The sequence below is a fragment of the Miniopterus natalensis genome, chromosome 12 (assembly GCF_054644295.1).
Source record: "Miniopterus natalensis isolate mMinNat1 chromosome 12, mMinNat1.hap1, whole genome shotgun sequence".
Classification (NCBI taxonomy): Eukaryota; Metazoa; Chordata; class Mammalia; order Chiroptera; family Miniopteridae; genus Miniopterus; species Miniopterus natalensis.
Window position 1 is genome coordinate 65699790 of NC_142092.1, and position 23785 is coordinate 65723574.

The window sequence follows — 23785 nt, forward strand, 5'->3', positions numbered from 1 at the left end:
AGACTTTTTAAAAGGGAAATCCTTCATGTAGGTTTTAATTCTCCACTCTGTACTCTGTAAGTCTGGCTACCAGGCTGAGGAATAAAACCTGACACTTGAGCACAAAAACAAATTTTTATCCCAAGAAAAAGCAAATTCAGGCTACTAACATGGACCACTTGGTTAGTTCCCATTTAGCTCTTCTCTCCTAAAAATCTAGACTGACCAAATCATTGCCCATTACATAAGGTTTTCCCCTTACAGGATAAAAGAGCCAAAAATGAATTTAACACTATCTATTTTGCTTTAAATGTTCATGGTTATGAATTTTCTATCTAACACTCACAGAATCACATGGTCTTCACCTAAACTCTGTCTCTTCTGCTCTAGTGGCTCCTTTTGGTGCTGTTGGACTGGATGCCCATTTTCCACTGCTGTTCCATTCAGCAACGGATCATTTTGAGAACTGATACCAAGCTGTATGTCCAGGATCTCCTAAGAAAATAAAATGTTAATCCTTCAGTATGAAAGTATTTTACTTTAGTCGCCAATGGAATAAAGCCTTCTAAACATCCACCTGTGGCACTTACTTCAATTTGTTCACTCTGTCCATCAGGTTCATCAGTGTCAAGTGCAGAAAGCTCTAACTCAATATCTCTATCAGGCTTAGTATCAGCTGCATCTTCTGTATAATCGCCCTGTAATTAAAAAAAAATACTGATGATATACCTGTGGAAATTGGGGCTTCCCTTTAAATTAAAGTGGGAATCCCAATGATTGATCTAAAGAATTATCTAAAGTCTGGGACCACAATTTTATTTCTACTATAAGTTTTTAAAGCAAGAATCAGAAAAAGGCACACTAAAATGCACTAAGTAATGGCATAAACCTATGCACAGCAACAGCAAATAACAAATACATTTAAGTGTGAAGCTGATAGGTTCAGTTTCTTTACCTCTCCATTTCTCAATTCAATTTCCTTGCTTAGAAGATTTAAGGTAAGGTGACGGCCTTCATCCAGGGAATTCCACTTCTGTTGCATAGCCAGAGCATTGGCTTCCCTCTGAAGAAGCAATGAGTTACTCTTGGCCTAGAAGGGGGAAAAAAGTAAAGTTGGCTTTCAACCACCATCCTATTTTTTAAAAAGTCAAAGCTGAGTGACACAGAACCTACCTGCTGAAGTTCAATGCTTAAAAGGTCTCCAGTACTGGAATGCTTTCTATGATAAGATAAATCAGTAATAATGAATCTGTCCCTTTAAAGAGAAACATGTTTATTGTAGTAAAAGTGAAGCAAGTGAAGCAGCTAAAGCAGTAATGACTACATACTGTATATGTTTTATGTAACAGATCAACCCTGAAAGTTTCGGTCATCATTCCAAACGTAAAAAAAAAATTTTCAGAAATTTGTTATATAGCTAAAACTAGCAAAGCACATTTTATGAATAGTTGGGGACAGAATCTGTCCTTTGAGGGTATATACAAGTCTGAGAATAGAAAACCCTAAAGGATTCCGAGTAGCCTTACCGTTCAGTATAGTGTGCTGACGATGCGGACTCGCTACCATAAGAGCTCCACCTTGAATCAACGGCGTTGACGTAAGGGACATAGTCTATAGAAACGTAGAAAGAAACAATGATCAGAAGAGTGAAAGTCAGTATACAGATGTGAATGGATATTTTCCAAAAAAGATCCATATTTTATCCAACTAACCATGTTCTCCTGGGTTAAACCATTTAATTCTGAGTTTACTGTGGTTGTTAAATGGAAGAAAATCCACAAAGTGAGGATTAAAAAATACAGCACTAAAGAAAATTTTACCCTTTGTGGCAGCATGGATGGACTTGGGGAACATTATGCTAAATGGAATAAACCAGTCAGAGAAAGACTCATGTGGAATTTAATGAACTGAATTACCAAGCAAAATAGAGACAGACTCATAGATAGAGGGCAGGCAGACAGCTCGGGGAGTTGAGCAAAAAAGAAAATAAAAAACAGAGAGTGAACTCATGGACACAGACAACAGTGTGGTAATTAAGGGGGGTGGGGGGGTGGAGATGGAAGAGAGCATAGAGGGGATAAATGGTGATGGAAAAATAAAATAAACACACTGCTAGAATATATCAGGTGAAGTATTAGCTTAATGGATTACCTGATACACTGATAGGCTTAGTCGCACTTCCTTGGGAAGCAGTGGCCTGGACAGGATCCGTGGTATGGTAACCTGTGCGGGAAGATCTGGAAATTGCACCCCATTTTGAGATGATAGGTCCATCACTAAAAGGAATTATCGGGTCTTCTTCTTTTGTCCTTCTCTGAGTTTCAAATAAATGTACTCTTCTCTTAACATCTCCACTGTCTAGGTCCTGCATAAACCAAAGAAAATCAGTAATAGGACTGTTGGCAATTTCACATGCTTTCAAAAGACATGTAATTAAGTTTTCTGGTAAATTTAACATTTAAAACTAGCTGTATATTTCAATGATAACCCAACATCTATTTTAGACCACCAAACCAGGCTCAAATAATTTAAACATTAAATTCAATTTAGTTCAGACTTATAGCAACAATGAAGATAAAAGTATTCACTCATTTTAAAACCTGAGTCAACATGCATAACATCCTCCCAGCCCCGGAAGTGTACCATTAACACAGCACTGGAATTAGCAATCACGTCTCTGGGCTCTGACTCAATGGCGTTCATATAGGAGCCTATGGTGCCGCAAGACCAGGGAGAATAATGGGAAAGATGATCTTCTTCAAACTTTGTTCCGCTCACACTCTCAGAGAGCTGGTTAAAAAAGAAAAAGGCATAGCCCATTAGTGAGAAACTTAAATGTATAAGCTTATAACTAATATTAAGCGACTCTTATAGAACACAGAGGACTTCATAGTGGACAATTAACCCTTCAGTGACTAGTATAAAAACTGTCATAAATAACAAACAGTATGTTTACCATTTGTATTTATATTATTTAATAGAAAATAGAATGCTTTCTCTTTTTACTTTGTCTTTTAGGTGCTCATATGGAATTCCTGACTGATACCATTAAAACCAATCAACAAATAATTTATAGCATGCCTCTAACATGGTATGAGCGGCTCCAGGAAAAAAAAAAGGAAACACATACAGAGACTCACAGATTACAGTGCATGTCCTTAAGTAGTTTATAATTTTGAGAAAAGATTAACATGTATAAATAAGGAATCAAAAGTGAAAAGAATTCAAAGTCGGCTCTGGAACTAGAAGGGGGAGTGGATAAATTTTAAAGAGACTGCAAGGATAACCGTAGAACAAGAATCTTAAAGTTGTTAAGAATCATTAAATCTAGTTTATTAATTATATAGATAAGAAAACTCAAGGTCAAAAGGTTAAATTACTTATCCCAAGTCATATTACTAACTAACAGCAGATCTGAATCTCAGGGAAATACTTATTTCCTAAAGCATAGTATAAAAAATGTAAATGCAGTTTTCTATTATTAAGCAAGTAACAAATCTATCACTCTACTGTCAAGATGTTTACTCAGTCTGAAGAAGTCTAAGTGTAATGAGGCAAATTTGGATCTAGTTTAATAATTCAATGGTTTATTGAAATATTCATGGATGGGCCCTGGCAGGGAAGCTCGGTTGGTTGGAGCATCATTCTAATATACCAAGGTTGTGGGTTCGATCACCGGTGAGGACACATACAAGAATCAACCAATGAATGTACAAATAGGTGGAACAATAAATTGATGTTTCTCTCTCTCCTTTCCTCTCTAAATCAATCAAACAATAAAAATTTTTTAAAGTTAAAAATATATTCATGGATGATAATAATATTTGATGTTTAAGATTACTTCAAAATAATCCAGTAGGATGAGGGGGGAACAAATGAAATAAGAGTGACTGAGTGAATAACTGTGGAAGCCGGGTGAGGGTAAATGGGGTTTATACTATTCTCTCTACTTTTGTTTAAAAGTTTTCATAATGAAGAGACTCAAAAAAGTTTTTTATAATTAGAAACTCGAGGGACGGGGAATAAACCAGAGGAGATTTTTAAAAAAAAGGTGTGCTTAAATGTAACAGTCCTGAAACACCAGGGTATGCCGAAATGACACTGGTGCAAACACATTTTGTGATGACAAGAACAATAATGTACAGTCATGTAAAACACCATGAATAATACAGCTGGCATGTTGCACCTTTTGTGAAGTAGGGAAGAAACATCTCAGGAAGACCGAGATTCACATCTCAGCTACTTACAGGATGAATTTATTACTTGGGCAAATTACTTAACTTCTCTGAGTAGGATTCCTAACCTGCAAAATATGGATAACACCTACCTCCCGAGGTTTTTGTGAGAATTAAATAATATTATGTAAATGCTTAGTACAGTGTCTGGCACAACTAGGTGCTCAATATATGGCAGGTATAAAAATTATTATTAATAAAAAACCATAAAAAATAATGAGAACTATACTGAAAAAATTTTGAATTCTTGGTGGAAAAAGGACTGTGAGTTAATGGTCTTCAGTGTCTCACAAAGTCTAGCCATAGTGCTTACATACTCAACAGTGTATTGAGCTAAATTCAGCTGCACACCAAACCACTGCGAAATATCCAACACAGCTAACATTGGTTTGAATGAATGCTCTGAAGTCAGTTGTTTGACCTATCCCTGCAACACCAAGTGATTAAAATCTTTCTTACATCAGTGCGAAAGTCTACACTGAACAGAGGAGAAGGTGGCGTTGGAGACTGTGTTGCCACAGGAAGAGTTGAAGAGACAAGAGGTGCTTTCTGAGTGTGGTACTGTGCCCACTGTTCTGGCTTTCTTCTTATTTGTTCCTCGCAACTGGTCTTCAAATGACCACAAGGTTCCTAAGGGGGGATAGAAGAAACAATCTTAATCATATAGGGAGCAGCAAATAAATTTAACTATGTTCTGTGGAAATAATGTAAACAATTTATTATATACTTGGGACAAAAAAATACAATAGGGAAGTCATCCTAGCCTATTCTCCACACTTAAATGAAAGTGCCAAGTACATTAAAAGTAAAATCTGAGCACTTACTTTTGGGGTTTTGGAAAGTCATTTGTATGAATGTGGGGATAACTGAAATAGATCCTGTTCCTGTATTTTGAAGATTTCTTTTTACGTTCCCCTCAGTTTCCTATCCAAACATTTATTGAGCACTAATATGTATCAGGTCCAGTTTTAAGAGCTTTTTTTTTTCTGATTTAATCCTCACAACAGCCTTATGAGGTAAGTACTACTCTTATTTCCATCAAACAGATGATAAAACTGACAGAGAAGTCAAGTAACTTCCATAAGTCACAGTTAGTAAGTGGAGGAGCCAGGATATATACCTGGGTGGTTTTACACCAGATGTTGGGTCCTCAACCATCACACTACAGCAGCATTCCTATGTTCATGATCACTCACCCTTGGTAAAGGCACAGTTGTCCTTGGTTCACTTGGTTGCTGACAAGCCACTGAATAATACCCATCTAAGGAGTTATATCTTTCTCGCAAAGACGTCTGATAGACAGACGAGTGCATCACATCCATTGGAGGTAAAGAATTACTTCTAATAATGTCATCTCGTTGGTACATAGGTGGACGCCAGATGCGCCTGCTGTCGTACACAGGAGCATACATTCCAGAAGGTACTGGAGGAACTGGTCCATATGGCTGCGGAGGAGGGGGTTGGTAAGGAGAATTCATTCGATCTCGAGGGGAAAATGTACTGTAATGATCGGCATATGGCATGGAAGCAGGTGGGAGGGAGGACTCTGGAACATTACTGGGCCTCACAAAGCGAGGAACACAGGGAGCCACACCAGCTGGTACCGTTGGAGGTGGTGGGTAGTATCCTTAAAAATTGGAAAGAGGAATATTTAATGTAATCTTAGTAAAATCCAACATTTTTAATGGTTTAAATCTAAAGCAGTCTTTAATGTGGGAAAATAAAATAAGCTTTGACCTTACTTTAGTTACCCCTGCTTTTGAAAGAAACTACATCTTTTCAAGACACCACTATATGAAAATCATTAATGTTCATTACTTTGTTACACTGCTCTCTAAAAACACATGACAGAGCTATTAACAGATGGTTAGGAAATTTCCTTCTAGGGCTTCTATTGCCACAGGTTTTGAATTAAGTAATTATAGTTACATCTTTGATTCTTAACCTTTTTGGGAGCCGAGGTTAAAACCTTTTTCAAAATCTAAATAAGCTGTGTGTTGTCTTTCCAAAATTACACCTAAGTATATAAACCAAACATTTTGCATATCATTTCAGGGGATTTACAGAACGCCCTGAAGCTCATCCATGGACCCTGTATTTGATTCATAAGAATGACAACTTTAAAACTATTTGTATGTAGAATTATATATTCTTAGGGCAGAAAGAAAACTTAGGGGTCATGAAGTTCAAAGGATTATTTTTTAAATGCAAATATTCTAGATAGAAACAAATGATTCACTTACTTATCTAAGGGTAACAACTGTTGTATTAGTTTCTTTTTCCTTAGAATTGTCTAAAATTACTTACCTGTCTGTGGGTACTGTGGGACTTCAAAGGGTATCTGAGTCCTTGGATCTTGAAAATACTGAATGCTTTCAGAATGCTGAGGATATACTGGTACTCTAGTTATAAATGGGCTGGATTTTGGAGGCACAGAATTCAGCTCTGTTCCAATATTAGAAGGCCCAGCTGAGGTAGCCACTACATTACTTACAGGAGTCTTGGGTGGAGAACCAATTTTACTGGAGAGAAAATTTAACAGAAAGCAAATGATAAATCACTGTCTGTGACTCTTTAAGTCTTCCTCAGTAGGAATTTTTCATAGGATTATATAGTGAAACAACTAATAGAAAAATACTTTAGGTATTTCCATAGTTACAAATAAGGCAATGAATGACATTGCCACCTTACATTGCTAATTCACAACATCAAAGTAACAGGTCTCTGATGAGAACAAAAAGAAATACAAACCCCAAGCACTAATGTGACCCATCAGTTCCTTTTTATTTGTTTTTTTGAACAAAAATTTTTCCTTCTGGAAATTTAAAAAATTCCTTTTCAATAAATTCATAACAGAAATAATAGGGCCTACCAGTAGTATTCTTTGGGACAAAGGAGACAGACATGAAAAGGAAGAGTTGTTCTATTAAGAGTTAGGTTAGCTGAAATATAAACACACCGAAATATAACACCATTTTGTTAACTGCTGTCTCCCCAAGACCTAGAACAGTTCCCAGCACACAGAAGGCACTAAGTAAATATTTGTTGGACAAATGAAATAGTTCTTGCCACATAGTAAATATCTGTTGGATGAACAAAACTCCAATGAAATGGTTACTCACTAAGTTAATGCAAAATACACAAACTTTTTATCTTTTCTAAAAAACAAACAAAGGATTTTCTTTGCTGAGCCATCAAGCAATCAGCTCCACAGGATCTCATCATAGCTTTTAAGAAGTCAAACTTTTAGCCCTGGCCAGGTTGCAGGTTTGATCCCTGGTCAGGGAATATGTAAGAATCAATCAATGAATACATAAATAAGTGGAATAATAAATTGATGTCTCTCTCTCTCTCTTCCTCCCTCTCTCTAAAATCAATAAATAAAAATTTAAAAAGTCAAACTTCTCCCAGAAGCTAAAAGTTCATTGCCACCAAACCAGTAGCCCGGGTTACAGGCTTGATACCCAGTCGGGGGTGTGCAGGAGGCAGCCGATCAATGACGACTCTCTTATCATTAATGTTCCAACTCTCTCTCCTTCTCCCTTCTTCTCTCTGAAATCAATATATATATATATTTTTTTTAAAAGCATAATAAAATGGCAATAACTACATATCTATCAACAATTACTTTAAATGTAAATAGATTAAATGCTCCAACCAAAAAACCCAGGGTGGCTGAATGGATAAGAAAACAAGACCCTTACATATTCTGCCTACAAGAGGCTCACTTCTGATGGAAAGACACACACAGGCTGAAAGTAAAGGGATGGAGAAAGGTATTTCATGAAAATGAAAACAAACAAACAAAAGCTGAGGTAGCAATACTTACACCAGACAAAACAGAATTTAAAACAAAGGCTATAACAAGAAACAAAGAAGGACCCAGCAATCCCACTCTGGGTATTTATCCAAAGAAACTCAAACACTAATTTTAAGAAACATATGCACCTGTATGTTTGTTGCAGCATTATTTATAACAACTAAGACATGGAAGCAACCTAAGTGTCCCTCAATAGATGAATGGGTAAGGAAGACATGGAACATATATACAATGGAATATTACTCAGTCATAAAAAAGAATGAAATCTTGCCATCTGCAACAACATGGTGGACCCAGAGGGTATTATGCTAAGTGAAATAAGTTAGACAGAAAAAGGCAAATACCATAAGATTTCCCTTATATGTGGAATCTAAAATAAAAATATTTTTAAATGAACAAAACTGAAGCAAACTCATAGATACAGAGAACATTTTGATGCTTGCCTGATGGGAGGAGAGTTGGGGTGATGGGTGAAAAGGCAAACAGGATTAAGAAGTACAAATTGGTAGTTGCAAAATAGTCATGAACATGTGAAGTACAGCATAGGAAATATAGCCAATAATATTGTAATAATGAATGGTGTGAGATGGACAGACTTATGGGGTGATCACTGTAAGTTATATAAATGTCTAATGATTATGTTGTACACCTGAAACTAATACAGTATTGTATATCAACTCTAATTGAAAAATTTTAAAAATTATGAAAAGAAGCCAAACTTAAGCAGCACTTAGACATGTGATAATTCAAAGAAATGATCTTGTTAATGATGCAGGAATTCAATATGTTGTATCTTAAGTAGATTAGAAAAGTTTTCTCAAACTAGAGAAGCCCTTTTAAAGCTGGAGTATAAACAACCAGGAGAATGGGCTGCTTTTAAGTCTTGCCCAGCACATTGGTCTAGATGTTTACGTCTGTGTATAACTGTGTATTAAAATGTAGAAAATAAAGAACTGTGGGGTAATAATATTAGGTAGAAATGTATTGGCTTAGAGTTTAAAGATATTTTAGAGCTGTATTTAGTCTTTGAAGTTAAATAAAGGCAACAAAGGAAATGATTAGGATTTCCTTATAACAATAATACTCCTTATAACAGTAACACTTATTGAGCAATTACTGAGCACATTCTAGCACTATGCTAAGTGTTTTTACATAGATTATCCGGTTCTTCCATGTCAAAATGTTATATGGGTAAGTACTTTGAGATGACAATTTCTTAGATGTATCAAGAAAAAGGCATCAAAATCCATGACAATGTTCATGGCATCATGAAATCATGCAAATCATCTCCAAAATTCAGATTTAAGGAAAAAGCCAATTTTCAGTCAGACAGCTAGATCACTATAGCTATAGATGACTTTCCGGATTCTGGGCTCTCCTTTGCTGCAGCCCCTCTCATACCTACATGCTTATGCCCCTTCCTCTATCAATAAGATCCCTCCTTCCTAACTATCCGTATTTCTAGAACTAGCTCATCGCCTTAACCTCTGAGAACCCTTTCACTGTAACTCCCTGTAAAGTTAGTTTTTCTTTTTTTTTTAATGTGTCAAAAACACTTGGAACACAACTCCATTATAGTACCTTTCAGAATATATTATATGGTATCTGTTTACATCTCTCAAATTACACCAGAAGACCTTTAGAGGCAGGGAGTATATCCAGTTCATTTTCATTACTACACCAGTTGGCCTGATGTTTGGCACATAGTAGAAGATCATAATTCTTGATTGAGTAAATAAATGATTTATTTATGTTAATTTATTTTTAAAAGTTTCCCCTGGTCCGTCATTTTAAAAATGAGATATAATTTACCCTTTTAAGGTATGCACTTCAGTGATTTTGGGATAGTCACAAGGTTATGCTATCATTACCATTATCCAATTCTGAAACATTTGCATTGCTCCTGAGAGAAACTTGTGCTCATTAGCATTCACTCCCAGTCCCCCTACACACACCCCCGTCCTAGCCCCCAGAAACCACTAAGCTACTTTCTGTCTATATAGATTTGCCTATTCTGGACATTGAAATAAATGGAAATATACACTATGTGGCCTTTTGTATCTAGCTCCAATATTGCTTCATTTATGTAAATGCTGTCTTCAAGACTATATCATCATAAGTTTCTACAAGACAGAGATATCTTATACATTTATATATCTCATGTATTTTCATGTGTGCCAAGAACAGATCTCAGAATGAGTGCACAAGTAACATTTGCTACCTAGACAATGTTCTCTGATATAGCATTTCTAAAATCTCAGCCAGGAAAGACTGTATAAACAAATTCCCCCATCACATGCTAATTGCAGAAATAAAGAATATAAATGCTTACTTACTCATCATTTTAACTATATGAAATCACCAGCAATTTACTGTGTATCTAGCATAAAGTTTTTTTTCCTAAAAGGCATATAATAGATACTGACACACTATTGGTGATAAATTCTGAACATGCTTTAACTCAGATTTTAAGATAAAAGAATAACAAAGCATGAGATTTTAGAGGTGAAAGTAAATTTTTAGATCATCTGAAAGTTTTAAAACTTTTTCTTAAAGCACCAAAACCCCTTTGCCAAATTAAATCTTATGCTGAAATCCAACAGTAATAATGGAGATAATAATACTAATAGCAGATATATTTATTAAGTGCTATGTGGCAGGTGTTATTCAAAGCACACAGAAGTATTAAGTCATTTAATCCTCAGAATAGTAGGTCTTATTATTATACTAATTTTATGGATGAGTAAACTGAGGAAAACAGATTAAGTAACTGGCCTAAGGTCAAACAGCTAGGAAACAGTGAACCAGAATCTGAACCCAGAGTCTGGCTCTGAAGATTTCCCTCTTAACTCCCACACACCATTACAGAGTATAACCAAGAATTGTTTTGGTTGAAGCAGGAACTCAAGCATCTCACCTGCTTAAGTTCCTTTATGGTACACCTCTATGGACTTAATCCTGAATTTCAAGGGAAGAAGGTGTGAAAAAACCCAATTCTGGTCCAACCTCTTCAGCTTACAGTCAAGGGAAACAAAACCAAGTTAAAGTGACTTCCCAAAGTCACAAAGCTATTGTTAAAGAACCAGGACTAGAACTCAAATTTTTTGATATTTGGTGCTTTTTCTACATGAAATATTTGGCATAAAAATTCTATTAACTGCTCTTCCTCAGGAAAAATAAAAATACTCAGGCATTTATAAAAAGTCTAAGTAACTCATATGAAGCATTTTGCCTATTACTTACTTTTCAGTCACAGCCTCTGAAGAAGGCCCAGCAGCATTCTGACCATTAGTGCCAACCTTCCCCACTTTCTTCACAGTCTCCAGAGCTCTTAATGCACTGTCAGCATTACGTGGGATTAGCTGGGAAACACTGTTTTCTGCATTGGAAATTCCGTTTGTACTTGGAACAATTTTCCCCGTTGTTTCAGTACTTCCTATGACAGAAATGACATTTCCGGCTGTGGTTGTGACAGTGTTGTTTACACCAACTTTATTTAGAAGAGGAAACGTTCTTACAGTTGCATTGATCTTTTTGTTCCTCAAACGATACCTGTTTTAAAAACAATCAATGTATCAGTGAATATTTCACTAAATCTTAAAAAAAAAAAAAGGCAATGGGAAAAGACTTAAAAAGGAGGAAACAGCTTTGAAACAGTTTCTTCAGCTAACTATCATATACAGTCTACATCAAACTCTGCTGTAATAGATGCCATATGAAAATACATAGCATTCACCTACACACATGCACACGTGAACACACACACATTTGTGTATATATAGGCACATAATATAGCAAGCAAAGTACACATAGATTCAAAGAAGCCTTCTGAGGGAGTGGAAAGAGATCCTTTTGGAAATTTTGTCCAACTGGAATATAAAGTGCACTAAGTAAAAAATAAAAGAAACCACACAAAATTTAGTTAGGAATATAGAGTAAAGAGAAAGGTATACAAGAGTTGAAAAAAATTATCTGTTGTTACCAAATTGTTACATATTATATAATTTTAAAGAAATAAAAAAACTAAAACTCATTTTTAAACAAACATTCATTTATGAAATGATATCAGAAAGGCAGGCACAGACTCGGTGTTGCAGGGTTTTAAAGCCACTATCTAGATTTTATCTACGTTTCTCATTATCTACAGTGAGTCTTATGACAAAGCTCTCCCTGTTTTGTGGGAAATAATGGGATTGGGATGGGCAAGAGTAGCTGTAAGACTAGTTCGAAGGCAACTGTGGATCAACAAAAGGGGATGATAGCTTGGACTCTAAGAATGGAAAGATGAAGAGTTGAGAAATATATAGGAAACTGAACTGATAGAACTTAGTGACTAAGACAAGCAGGTGAAAGAAAGCTGACAGAAATGATTCCTATAGCATGACATGAATTAACTGGTTGGACCAGGGTACACTGGGGGAGAGCAAAATGGAAGATAGAAGAGGAGGATGCTTGGGAGTAGAAAATGAACTCCAATTGAGTTTAAAGTGTCTAAAAACAGCCCTGTCCGGTTTGGCTCAGTGGTGAGAGCGTTGGCATACAGACTGAAGGGTCCCAGGTTTGATCCCAGTCAAGGGGACATACCTTGATCCCCGGACCCAGTCAGGGTATAAGCAGGAGGCACCCAATTTCTCTCTCTCTCACATCAATGTTTCTCTCTGCCCCCCCCTTCCCACTCTCTCTAAAAGGCAATAGAAAAATATCCTCAGGTGAGGATTAACAAAAACAAAAACTGTCTAAAAACACAAAGGAGAGGTCCCTTAAGAATTGATACACAGGCCAGTTGTTCAGAAAGGTTGAGATCAATTTTTTGGTGAAATCTCAATGATGAATGTTCTGGTTAAAAAACAAAACAAAAATTTAGACAACACATAATATGGCTTATATGCATTTACTTTTATGTTTGGGGTAAATGGACACAGAAAAAGGAATTACCCATAGAAGAGGAGAAAAACAAAAGAAGATAAAAAAGAATTTTAAAAAGACAAAAGTCATAAAAAGAAAATCTGCATTACTATTTTACCTGGGCCTTTGCTGTTATCTTCAAATGAACCTGAGCAAATAAGACTGCACACAGGGGTATTTTCATTCTACACAGGTGTGTAGCAGAAACGTGAATTTCAGCTATACACTGGTCTAAAATACGAACCCTGAATAAGGTTCTAAGTCACTTATTAGGTTAGTCTGGCTCCCAGAAGCAACAAGGTAGTTAACTGCATCTTGGAAACTCAGTGCAAACTTTAAGACTGTATCTAACACTTTCATAATGACCCAAAATAAAACCCATATGCAAGAGAATTCTCATAACTTACTTTTCAAGCTCTTCCTGAGAATGGGCAAAAGTACAATTTGTTCCTCGTGGACACCCTCCTTGCTGTCTTAGATCTCGGCACATGCTAGTCTTATATTTGCTGTTTGGCTGGGGCTACAAAAAGAATCAGTGTGTGGAAAAGTGAAGATTCCAGGTGTTACTCACTCTTGGGACTTAAAAATGTCATGATTATACCTTAAATTCTTTTTCACATTAGACATGTAACTTTGTGCTGAAACAGTTACCATTCCATTGTTTCCTGTTGTTATGTGGCATAACCCTGAGTTGGCATTTTGGACATTCCTTCTGGAGATTATCAGAAACTGGTTCAAATGTTATGTCTATGTATTTGTAAGGCAACACAAAGCCCATAAAAAAAACAAGATTTTCTCATCAACTCACTACTGTGTTAAAATTATGATACCAAAACCAAACAAAAACTTCTAAAAAGCATTTAAAGGTAACAAGCTTGTTCACTTAAGCTTTCCCAGGATATGTAGAAAATGGTTCCCCTGAAAGTGAAAAATTAAGAAATATTTGTCAACTTGAGGGTACAACTCTCTTTTAGGCTGGGAGTTAAGATCACATAATGAGGCAAAATAGAAAAACCTCATCATACCTGCTATAATTTGCATAAAAATCTAAAATGTCATTGTTATTTTGGTGACCTTAATAAAGATGAAACATTTCTCTTTCAGTTAATATTTGAATATTAGAATGTCTTCTAATGGAATAAGGGTAGAAGATTGGAAAGATCATTTTGGAGTAGATTTGAACCCCACTCTGTCACTTACTGCAACCATGACTTTAGACATGTTATTCAACCATTTTAAGCTTCAACTTGGGAACAGCAACTATCTTGCAGGTGATTGTGAGAATTAGAAATAATATATGTAAAATAATGAACATAGGGACTTGCTCATAGCAACTTAATAAATAAATGTAACCCTGGCAGGTGTGGCTTAGTGGTTAGAGAGTTGGCCCATGCACCAAAGGGTCATGGGTTCAATTTCTGGCCAAAGGCACATACCTGGGTTGCAGGTTCCACCCCTGGCTCCAGTCATGGTGCATGCAGGATGCAACCAATTGATGTCTCTCTCTTACATCAATGTCTCTCTCTTTCTCTCCCTCCCACTCTCTCTAAAAAGAAAATCAATGGAAATATCCTCAGGTGAGGATTAACAACAATAAGTAAACAAACAAATAAATAAATAATAGATAGATGTTATTGTTAGAATAAAGGAGTTATACCTTAAATAACTTCTTCTAAAGTAAACTGAAAATTTGTTTTAAAAAATACTTTTATTGATTACTTTAGAGAGAGAGGAATAGAGAGTGACAGAGAAAGGAAAACATTGATAGGCTGCTCAATCCTGGGGATTGAGCCTGCAACCCGGGGCATGTGCCTTGACCAGAAATGGAACTGGCAACCTTTCAGTACACAGGATGACTCACAACCAACTGAGCCATACTAGCCAGAGCTGCAAATATTCTAAAACTTCAAATTCCACACACTCACAAATACATTGTACGACAGCAATAAAGAGAAAAGTGACAATTTCTCCACATTAGAAAAGAATCAGACAAAATGTTTGGAAGGAATCAATAATCTGTACTTGGTCAAAGACATCTACAGTGAATGAATATTCAAGATATTCTCCAAACTGTTGCTGTGCTATGAATTACTTATCAGGTACACTACAACTTGAGTTTCTCCCAAAAGATCAGACAATAAAACTTATGAGAGAGTAGTCATATAAAGAGTCCATTAACCAAACAGCTTGTTAAGTGTTCAAGATGAACCTCTGTTAGAGATAACAGCATAAGTACAATAAATGTGTTTACCTGAGGTGTCTCATGGCCTTTTCTACTATAATTCTGTATGAAGTCCACAAGGCCATGAACAACTGTTTTAACAGCTACCATTGCATTTTCTAGCTGCTCCCAAGTTGGTGAAACAGCATCTAAAATAAGCCACCAAGGAGATGGCATGGAGAAAAGAATCTGTTAGCAGAAATTCTTTTCTGTTATTATAAAAAGTATAAGCAATTGAGTATTTCCCCACCTACCTGGATTGGGGTCTATGTTTGCAAGAAGCTCTAAATGAGGCCTCAGTCTATTTAAGTTAGCTGGGTCACCTGTTCGTTGCAAAACAATTGTCAATTCCTGGACACTCTTTGCAAATGATTCTGGAGATTGCAGCTAACAAACAGAAGACAGAATGGTTTTTATGACATATCTATATTTAAATGCTTTCATTTAGTCAACATACTAAACAGGTTTTCAAGTGTCTTCAGACTCCATAGTAGGAGTATCAATGGTGAATTAGATTTTCACCTCAGAATCTGCCCTATGAAATTCATCATTAGACACTCAGAAAAAGTATTAGCTTTCTGGAGTCAAAATGTAGATGAACGACAGACTCTAAGTCAAGCTGCTTTTATGCTAATATCCTGTATTTGCTCCCCTATTGCCTCCCTTAGTTTATTTTGAAAGTTAAAAAAAAATTCAAAGAAAAAAAAGACTTTATAAGACTCTGATATTTAAAAAATAGGAATCTCCAACTGAATCTCCTATTCTCTTTAGTCCCTTCAGAAGATTCCAGTATTCTCCAATGTAACAATGATATAAATCAGCATCTCTACTTTCACAAACCTTATCAATAATAGACTGCATGTGTGATTTATGCGCCAAGTCACCATATAGAAGTGAGGACCACTGCTCGGGTGAAATCCGGAGTCCTGCTTCCATAGCAATATGAACAATTTGGGCATCGTGTTCTCTGCGTAATGCCTCATAGCTCCGAAATTCCTCCTTTAGCTGCATCAGAGAAGAGTCTTCATCCCTTTTGGTAACCTAAACAATAGAAAGGAGAAAAACACCCAACCCATCAGAACTGGTCTGCTCTCCCTCCTCCCCTAAACAAACCTTTTTGGGGGGTACTGAGTAGGGGGAACCTACTATTTTCAGAAGAAGAAAATGACCATGCCACAAATTCTTTTTGGAACAAAACAGAACTTGCATAATCTAATACATTATCCTGCCTTCCTCCAATGAACTCCGCAGCTGGTAGGGAAGAGATGTAAAATTATAGTATAGGTGCTATTATAAGGCTCCATGGCAGTGATTTTCAGCCAGTGTGCTGCAAGAATTTTTAAAACATATAATACCTGACACTGTTTAGTCAGGGGCACTGACCTCTTTTCCCTTAGGCTGTCAAATTAAAAAAATGACAACAGCCAACACAAGAGCCGTCTGGGGTGAATGAATCAAAATTATACCTATCTTTTTGTCAGATCAGCAAAACATATAATACATTTCTTGGTGTGCTGTAGAATTTTAGTTGTTAGTTTATGTGTGCCATGAGATGTAAAGGTTGAAAATCGCTGCACTAAGGCAATATAAAAGAAAGGCAATCAAATCTGACTGGTGGGGGAGAGAAGGGGTATCAGAGAACACTTTCCCCAGTTGGAAGTTACACAAACGGAGTCTCAAAGAATAAATAGGAGTTCCCCAGGCAAAAAAGGGTGAGGAATAGAATTCTAAGAAGAGTAGCAAGTGATAAAAGAGAAACATGAAAGAGCTGAGAATACAGAATTAGAGGCTAAGATGCAGGCTGGGAAAGAATCATAGAAGGCCTTGTATACGTTGGTTAGAAAGTTGGGGATCATCCTGAGGGAAATGGGAAGTCTCCAAGAACATTTAAGCAAAGGAGTGTCATAATCCGTCTAGCCAATGAGCACCACATGATAATTAAGAAATTTTCTGCCACCACAAAAATGATCACTAAGGTATTTATGCAGCATTAATCTATACTTCATCTAATAAATAAAAAGTTCAAAAGTTACAGAGTTCACATGTGCTAAGTGAAATTATCTCCTTACCCAGTCATGCAGGTACATGGCCAAATAATTTCCACAAGAGACTACACACACTGATTCCTGAATCTCTGAAACTTGCTAATGGCCACAGTGAAATACAAAATTTAGTCTTCAGAATACCCAGGACTAGCCCAGGGTCTCAAACTGAGATTGGATAAATCATTCAAACTATTTAAAACAATGATTTCCTCATCAGTACAATGAAAATATTTCAGACCATTTCACTGGTTGTTTCTATTGCTGTTGTGGGCACATGAGAAACAGCAATATGCTCCCAAGAATATGAAAATGGGGAAATCTCCATTTTTACTCTTTTGTTATCCCTAAGACAACATATAGGCCATCTTCAGATTAAAAGCTTTAATAACACAGAGAATGAGATAAAAATAGTATTGGGCAAGTTAAAACACTTACCTACTCCTATAAAATTTTCAGTCTAGTTCCTGACTCCCTTTTAAGACGGTAAATATAAATGAACTGGGCTTCTTTAGTCCACTTTCACTATCCCAAGAGTCAAGTTTACCCAACTATTTCCTTATGTTGTGTTTTGTGTTACTGACACCTTCACATTTGTTCTTATTTTCAATAGGTAGTACCACAGATGCAATCCAACGCAGAAAGAAAAAAAACAGTTTGCCTTTAACTCCTATAAGCATTCTGCATTTGTGGAGGCCTCTAAACAAGGTGACACCCATTCTAGGAACCCTCTGCGTCACACACAGGCATGTAATGTTTAGACAGTTGCTTACTACTTACCTTAAAACAAGAAGCTCGATACAGTAGTTGCACAACATGACCAATACTTGTTTTTGATGCCTGAGGAAATCTTGGTTCTAGTCTTTGCACAACAAAAAGTACCAGAACTTTCCTTGAGAGAGCAGAACCATCTTCTAATGCCAGCAACACCAGCTTCAAGGCCTCTTCTTGCATAGCTAGAAGTAAGAAACGTGAGTTCATGATAAATGAGAACCCCGCAGATCATGCCTGTCACAGATTTCTTTGTATTAGTTTACAGTGGTTCATTTTCTAGTCTGTATTTAGTAAACACAAAAAGAAAACATCACACATACACAAATATAGTTTACTTAAAAAATACAGTCATCCACCCTTATCCAAAGAGGATATGTTCTAAGACCACCAGGGGATGCCTGAAGCTGTGAATTGTACTGAACCCTATATACAGGGGTGGGCAAAAGTAGGCTTACAGTTGTGAGTATGCGAAACAGAGGTTATTCTTTTTTTTTTTAATCCTCACCTGAGGACACACTTAGAGAGAAGAAGGGAGAGGAAGAGAATGAGCAAATGAGGGAGGGAGGGAGGGAGGGAGGGAGGGAGGGAGGGAGGGAGGGAGGGAGGGAGGGAGACCTACGTGAGAGAGAAACATCAATCGGTTGCCTTCCATACTGTGCGTACCCCAACCAGGGATTGACTAGCAACCTTTGGGTGCACAGGATGATGCTCAACCAACTCAGCCACTCTGGTTGGGTGAGAGCTTATTCTTGTATTATTTATTTATTAATTATTGTATCATTAATACAACTGTAAATCTACTTTTGCCAACCCTGTATAGTATGTTTTTTCCTGAACAGTAAGTCATCATTTAACACTGTCAATACGTTTTGCAACTTTAAGCAAAACAACCTACAATGAAACCAATTTTACCACAGACTAATTGATACAATCAAGAGCTAAGTTCCTACAGCATCTCATCAACGTTATATAATAATAAAACGATGTTGAACCAAATGTTATTCGAGAACCTGCTGTACATACATAATTATGATAAAGTTTAATTTATAAATTAGACACAGTAAGAGATTAACAGTAACTAAAAACAGAACAATTATATAATATACTGTAATAAAAGTTTTGTGAATGTGGTCTCTTTCTCAAAGTATCTTACTGTACTGTACTCATGATTTTTATGAAGATATGAGATGATACAATACCTACATGATGAAATGAAGTGAGGTGAATGACATAGGCATTGTGGCTTAACGTCAGTCTACTATAAGGGTTAACTGAACACAAGCAGTGAGACATATCTATCTAATAACCAAGACGGCTACTAAGTGACTAATGGGCGGATAAAGTATAAAGTGTGGATATGCTGGACAAAGGAATGATTCACAATGGCATGAGATTTCATCATGCTACTCAGAACAACGTGCAATTTAAAACTTTATTTCTGGAATTTTCCATTTAACATTTTTAGACCTCAGGTAACAAAAACTGCAGAAAAAGAAACCACAGATAAGGTTCCGGGACTACTGCAATCAAACAAAGGAAAACATACTTCCTATTAACCAACCAACCAGAACACAAGTCAACAGAACTTAACATATATCTTCTGTAGGTGTTCAATAATCAACTAGATAATGATAATGTTAAAGTGAAAATAAAAAGTCATTTATAAAACACACACACCTACTCTGACAATTAAATAACATGTAAAAGACACACAGCAGTCTTATGATAAATGGTAATTTTTTAATGTATGAAACTGTTACTCTGCCTGTCAGAACTATTTTGTATATAATTTTAAAGTGATATTAGCCTCTAGGTGCAATATCTAAAGAATTAACTTATGTTGTTTTCTAGCCAGGGAAACCTTTAGAGAATAAATGGAAGAAAATAAATGCCATAAAAGACATTTTTGGAATAATTGACAAAACTGGAATATAAACCATTGTAGTATTATATCTATGTTAAATTTTTTTGAAACTGATGGACTGTTATATCAGAGTATCTCTGTTTCTACGAAACACACTTAAGGATTAATGGGTAAAGGGGCATGAAATACGCAACCTACTTTCAAATGGTTCGTAAGAGAGAGAGAGCGCGAACAATATAACAAATATAGCAAATTAAAACTAGTCAGTGTGGATAAAGAGTACACAGGAATTCTCTGCATTACTGTTTTAAATTTATTGATTTTAAAGAGAGAGAGAGAAAGGGAGAGAGGGAGGGGGAGAAGGGAAGGAGAGAGAGAGAAATGTTGATTTGTTGTTCCATCTACTTATGCATTCATTGGTTGATTCTTGTTTGTGCCCTGAACAGGGATTGAACCTGCAACCTTGGCATATCAACAACATTCTAACCAGCTGAGCCAGCCAACCAGGGCTTCTGCATTATTCTTGCAACTTTTCAGTAAATTTGGAATTATTTATAAGGGTCTCAAGTACAAAACAGGGCACATTCAGTGAGGTCTAGCTTCTGTCCCTGTCTGCTTTCTCCTGGTTTCTTCCTCTTCTACATGAGTTTGTTATTTATAACCTTGTCTACCATTGTTCCTTTTGGAAAATATAAACAAATAAGGTAATGGCTGTCTCTCTCCCCCTTCCTTAGATAAAAAAGGTACTACAATAAGCATATTATTCTGCACCTTGCTTTTATTTTTTAACTTAATATATCTAGAGATCACACCCTGGCAGAATATATACACCTTCGTCATTCCTTTCGAAAGTTGCATGGGACTCCATTAGAAAGATATAGCAGGTTATTAAACCAGTCTCCTATTCATAGACATTCAGATGACTTCAGATGTTTGCTGTGTTGTTTTTTTTAATATATCTTTATTGATTTCAGAGAGAGGAAAGGAGAGGGAGAGAGAGAGATAGAAACATAAATGATGAGAGGGTCATTGATCGGCTGCCTCCTGCAAGTCCCCGACTGGGGATCGAGCCCACAACCTGGGCATGTGCCCTGACCAGGAATTGAACCCTGATCGCCTGGATCCTAGGTCGACGCTCAACCACTGAGCCATGCCTGGCCAGGCTGTTTGCTGTTTTAAATAGTGTTTTCTAACTTTATGCATCCTGTATTTTTTGCTGTATCTTTGGGATAGATTCCTGAAAATAGGGTGGTTGGGCCCAAGAAATAAATACATAGGTGATTTTGCTAGATACTGCCAAATTCCTCTAAAGTTTGTACCACTTTGCATTCCCACCAGTATTGGATGAAAGTACCTGTTTTCCACAGCCCTGACAACAGCATATATTGTCAAACTTTTGTATTCTGCCAATTTGACATGTGAGAAATGGTATTTCAGTATAATATTAATGTATATTTCTCTTAATATCAGTGAGCAATATCAGTATCTTTTTATATTTGAGGGCTATTTACATTACTTTTTCCTATGAATTGTCTGTTATACATCTTTTGTCAAGTTTTCAACTGGGTGGTTGGTATTTTTGAATTTTTAGAAGTATCTTCTGTATTAGTTGTATTAGTGCTTTATATGTGATAATACAAATATTTCCCAAAGTTTGCCATTTAATTTTAAACTTTAACTTTTTTGGTGATGTACTTTTTAAAAAATTATATAGTCAAATATCAATCTTTTCCGCTATAGCTTCTGGATTTGGAGTCAAAAACGTTTTCTACTTCTACATTATAAAGGCATTCACTCTTGTGTTTGTTTTTATTACTTGTATACTTTATTTTTTAATCATAAGTACTTCTGATTTATTTGGAATTTATGGACCTATAGACTATAAGGAATTCATCCAATTTCATCTTTTTCCATATCTATTCATTTATCCAAATGCAACTTATTAAAAAAGGTTTCCTTCTCAAAAACAAACTCTACTTGGACTGTAATTCTAAATCAGAAAGGTAAAACAATAAATTTTCAGAAGATAACACAGGAAAGTAAGCCATAACCTTAAAAGATTTTTTAAACATAAGGTAAATGGTAGTTAGCATAAAGAAATCATCCCGATGATTCTTTTTTTTTTTTTAAATAATTTCTATGTTTTCCAACTTTTAAAAACAATCAAGAGTTTTTTATTTGTTTTTCATTTTTAAAAAGGTTTACTTTTCCTTTACTTACCACTTATGTAATCTTAGGCCTCTCTCTAACTCAGGTTTCTAGTTTGTAAAATTGGATCTGTGTCACCTCTTTTGAAGGACACTGAGGGTTAAATGAAAAATTTATTCTAAAACACTACAGCACTGTCGATCATACAGATTATGATCAACAAAAACTGGCTTGTTTATCTTTAACTATGCCAAGCCTTGCATGTATAATAAAGATGGGTTGAGTCTGGGGATTCTCACCTACCTCTAGAAATTGGCATCCTCTAGCCCTGATAACCAATAAGAAAGGCAAGATAGTGATCTATCTTACCTGGCCCTAGAAACTGGCATCCTCGAGCCCTGACAGCAGCCCATAAGTTGGCAGACAATTGTTGAGGGTTCTGGTGCTGTAATATTAGTTCCGTTACAGTTCTTTCTCCAAGTGAACGGGCTGCTCGCATGGCTCTTACACGACCTTCTTCCTCTACCAGTTGACAATTTACAAGTGTCACCAGTTTCCTTTGCATTGGACGGCTCAGTGCACTCTGGTTCAAACTAGCTACACCTTTAGGAAAAAGGAAACAAAGAAAACTAAAGTTTTTTCAAATTAAAAAAGACAAGCCAATTTTTATTATCTGTATTTAGCTATTAAGCCACAATTCCTAATGAGTCTGCTATACGGTAATTTCCTTGTGTCATTCTTTTAAAATCAATTTGTCTCTATTTATTACTACTCACTAGTAATAGGAGCCTAATTTTTAGTTGCTTCAAATTTTATTTAGGTATCCTGTTCTCTGGGTTATATGTGTTCCTCAAAAGACAGTACCTTTGGTTTAGTCTGTTTATTTAGTCTCTTTACTAAAATTACTGAAGGTAAATATAAAGTTGAGTGAATGAAAAGTTAAAAGTAATGATTATTAACAACTCTAATTTTTTTTATTATATACAAGACATTAAGAATACAACTTAGTGACAAGATCTTAGATCCTAATCCCTTTTCCCGACTCAAGGATATTGCTCCAGCACTTCTTGTCTCTCGCCCATATCATCAATTTTTCCCTTCCCACTTGATTATTTCCATCAGCATTAATAAGAACAAACAAGCTGTATTTCATCCATTTAAAAAATAAATCTATTTATCCCTCTTCTCCATTTCTTTCCTTCCTTTTGTAGCAAATCCTCTACAATGCCTATATTCACTATCTCCAATTCCTTTCTTTACCTTCCAATCAAGTTTTTGCCACTATCACTTGATAAAACTGATGGACAGGACAATTTTCTCTACTTTGCTAAATCAATGGTCAATTCTCAATCCTTATCTTACTTGACCGTTCAACAGCACTCAACACAGGTATCACTAACTTCTTTAAATACTTTTCTTTACATGGCTTCCCGAACACCCGCATTCTCTTAGATTTCTTACTTTCTTCTTTTTTTTTTCAGTTTCATTTTCTGATTTTATCTTTTCTTCCAGTCTTCTTAATGTTAAAGGGCCTCAGGACCCAGGTTTCAATTTCTTCTCTATCTATACTCACTACTTAGGTGATCTCACCTAGTCTTATTGCATGAAATACCATCTATATGTCAATGACTCCCCAAAGTTACAGTTCCTATACCTCAACCCTTAACATATATCCACCAGTTACTCAATAGCATTCGAGTGAAGATTTGTCATCTCAAACTTAACATGGCCAAAACCAGACTCCGGGTCTTCCTACCTAAACCTGTTCTACCTACAGTATCCCTTATCTGAACTTAT

The 23785-nt window shown here is 36.1% G+C and overlaps 1 protein-coding gene and 1 non-coding gene across 7 annotated transcripts in view; both read right to left on the minus strand.

The window, feature by feature from the left end:
* RC3H2 (ring finger and CCCH-type domains 2) overlaps positions 1-23785 on the minus strand; it is a 40326-nt gene that overhangs the window by 5619 nt on the left and 10922 nt on the right. Inside the window, exons 4-20 of one of the 6 annotated variants that reach the window (XM_016210938.2) lie at positions 22358-22591; positions 17983-18158; positions 16001-16201; positions 15415-15547; positions 15191-15309; positions 13347-13459; positions 11278-11586; positions 6522-6736; positions 5411-5841; positions 4674-4844; positions 2623-2769; positions 2131-2344; positions 1506-1590; positions 1153-1198; positions 935-1069; positions 570-677; positions 326-474 (exon numbers count right to left, since the gene is read on the minus strand). In XM_016210938.2, coding sequence (XP_016066424.1) covers positions 326-474; positions 570-677; positions 935-1069; positions 1153-1198; positions 1506-1590; positions 2131-2344; positions 2623-2769; positions 4674-4844; positions 5411-5841; positions 6522-6736; positions 11278-11586; positions 13347-13459; positions 15191-15309; positions 15415-15547; positions 16001-16201; positions 17983-18158; positions 22358-22591 — 2986 coding nt within the window. Of the gene's footprint in view, positions 1-325; positions 475-569; positions 678-934; positions 1070-1152; positions 1235-1505; positions 1614-2130; positions 2345-2622; positions 2770-4673; positions 4845-5410; positions 5842-6521; positions 6737-11277; positions 11587-13346; positions 13460-15190; positions 15310-15414; positions 15548-16000; positions 16202-17982; positions 18159-22357; positions 22592-23785 lie in introns of those variants that run through there. The other 5 variants (XM_016210937.2, XM_087822896.1, XM_016210940.2 and 2 more) reach the window with 5 other exon arrangements.
* LOC148091873 (small nucleolar RNA SNORD90) lies at positions 15623-15733 on the minus strand. Its single transcript, XR_015715458.1, has one exon. It is a non-coding gene; the product is annotated as a small nucleolar RNA SNORD90 (small nucleolar RNA).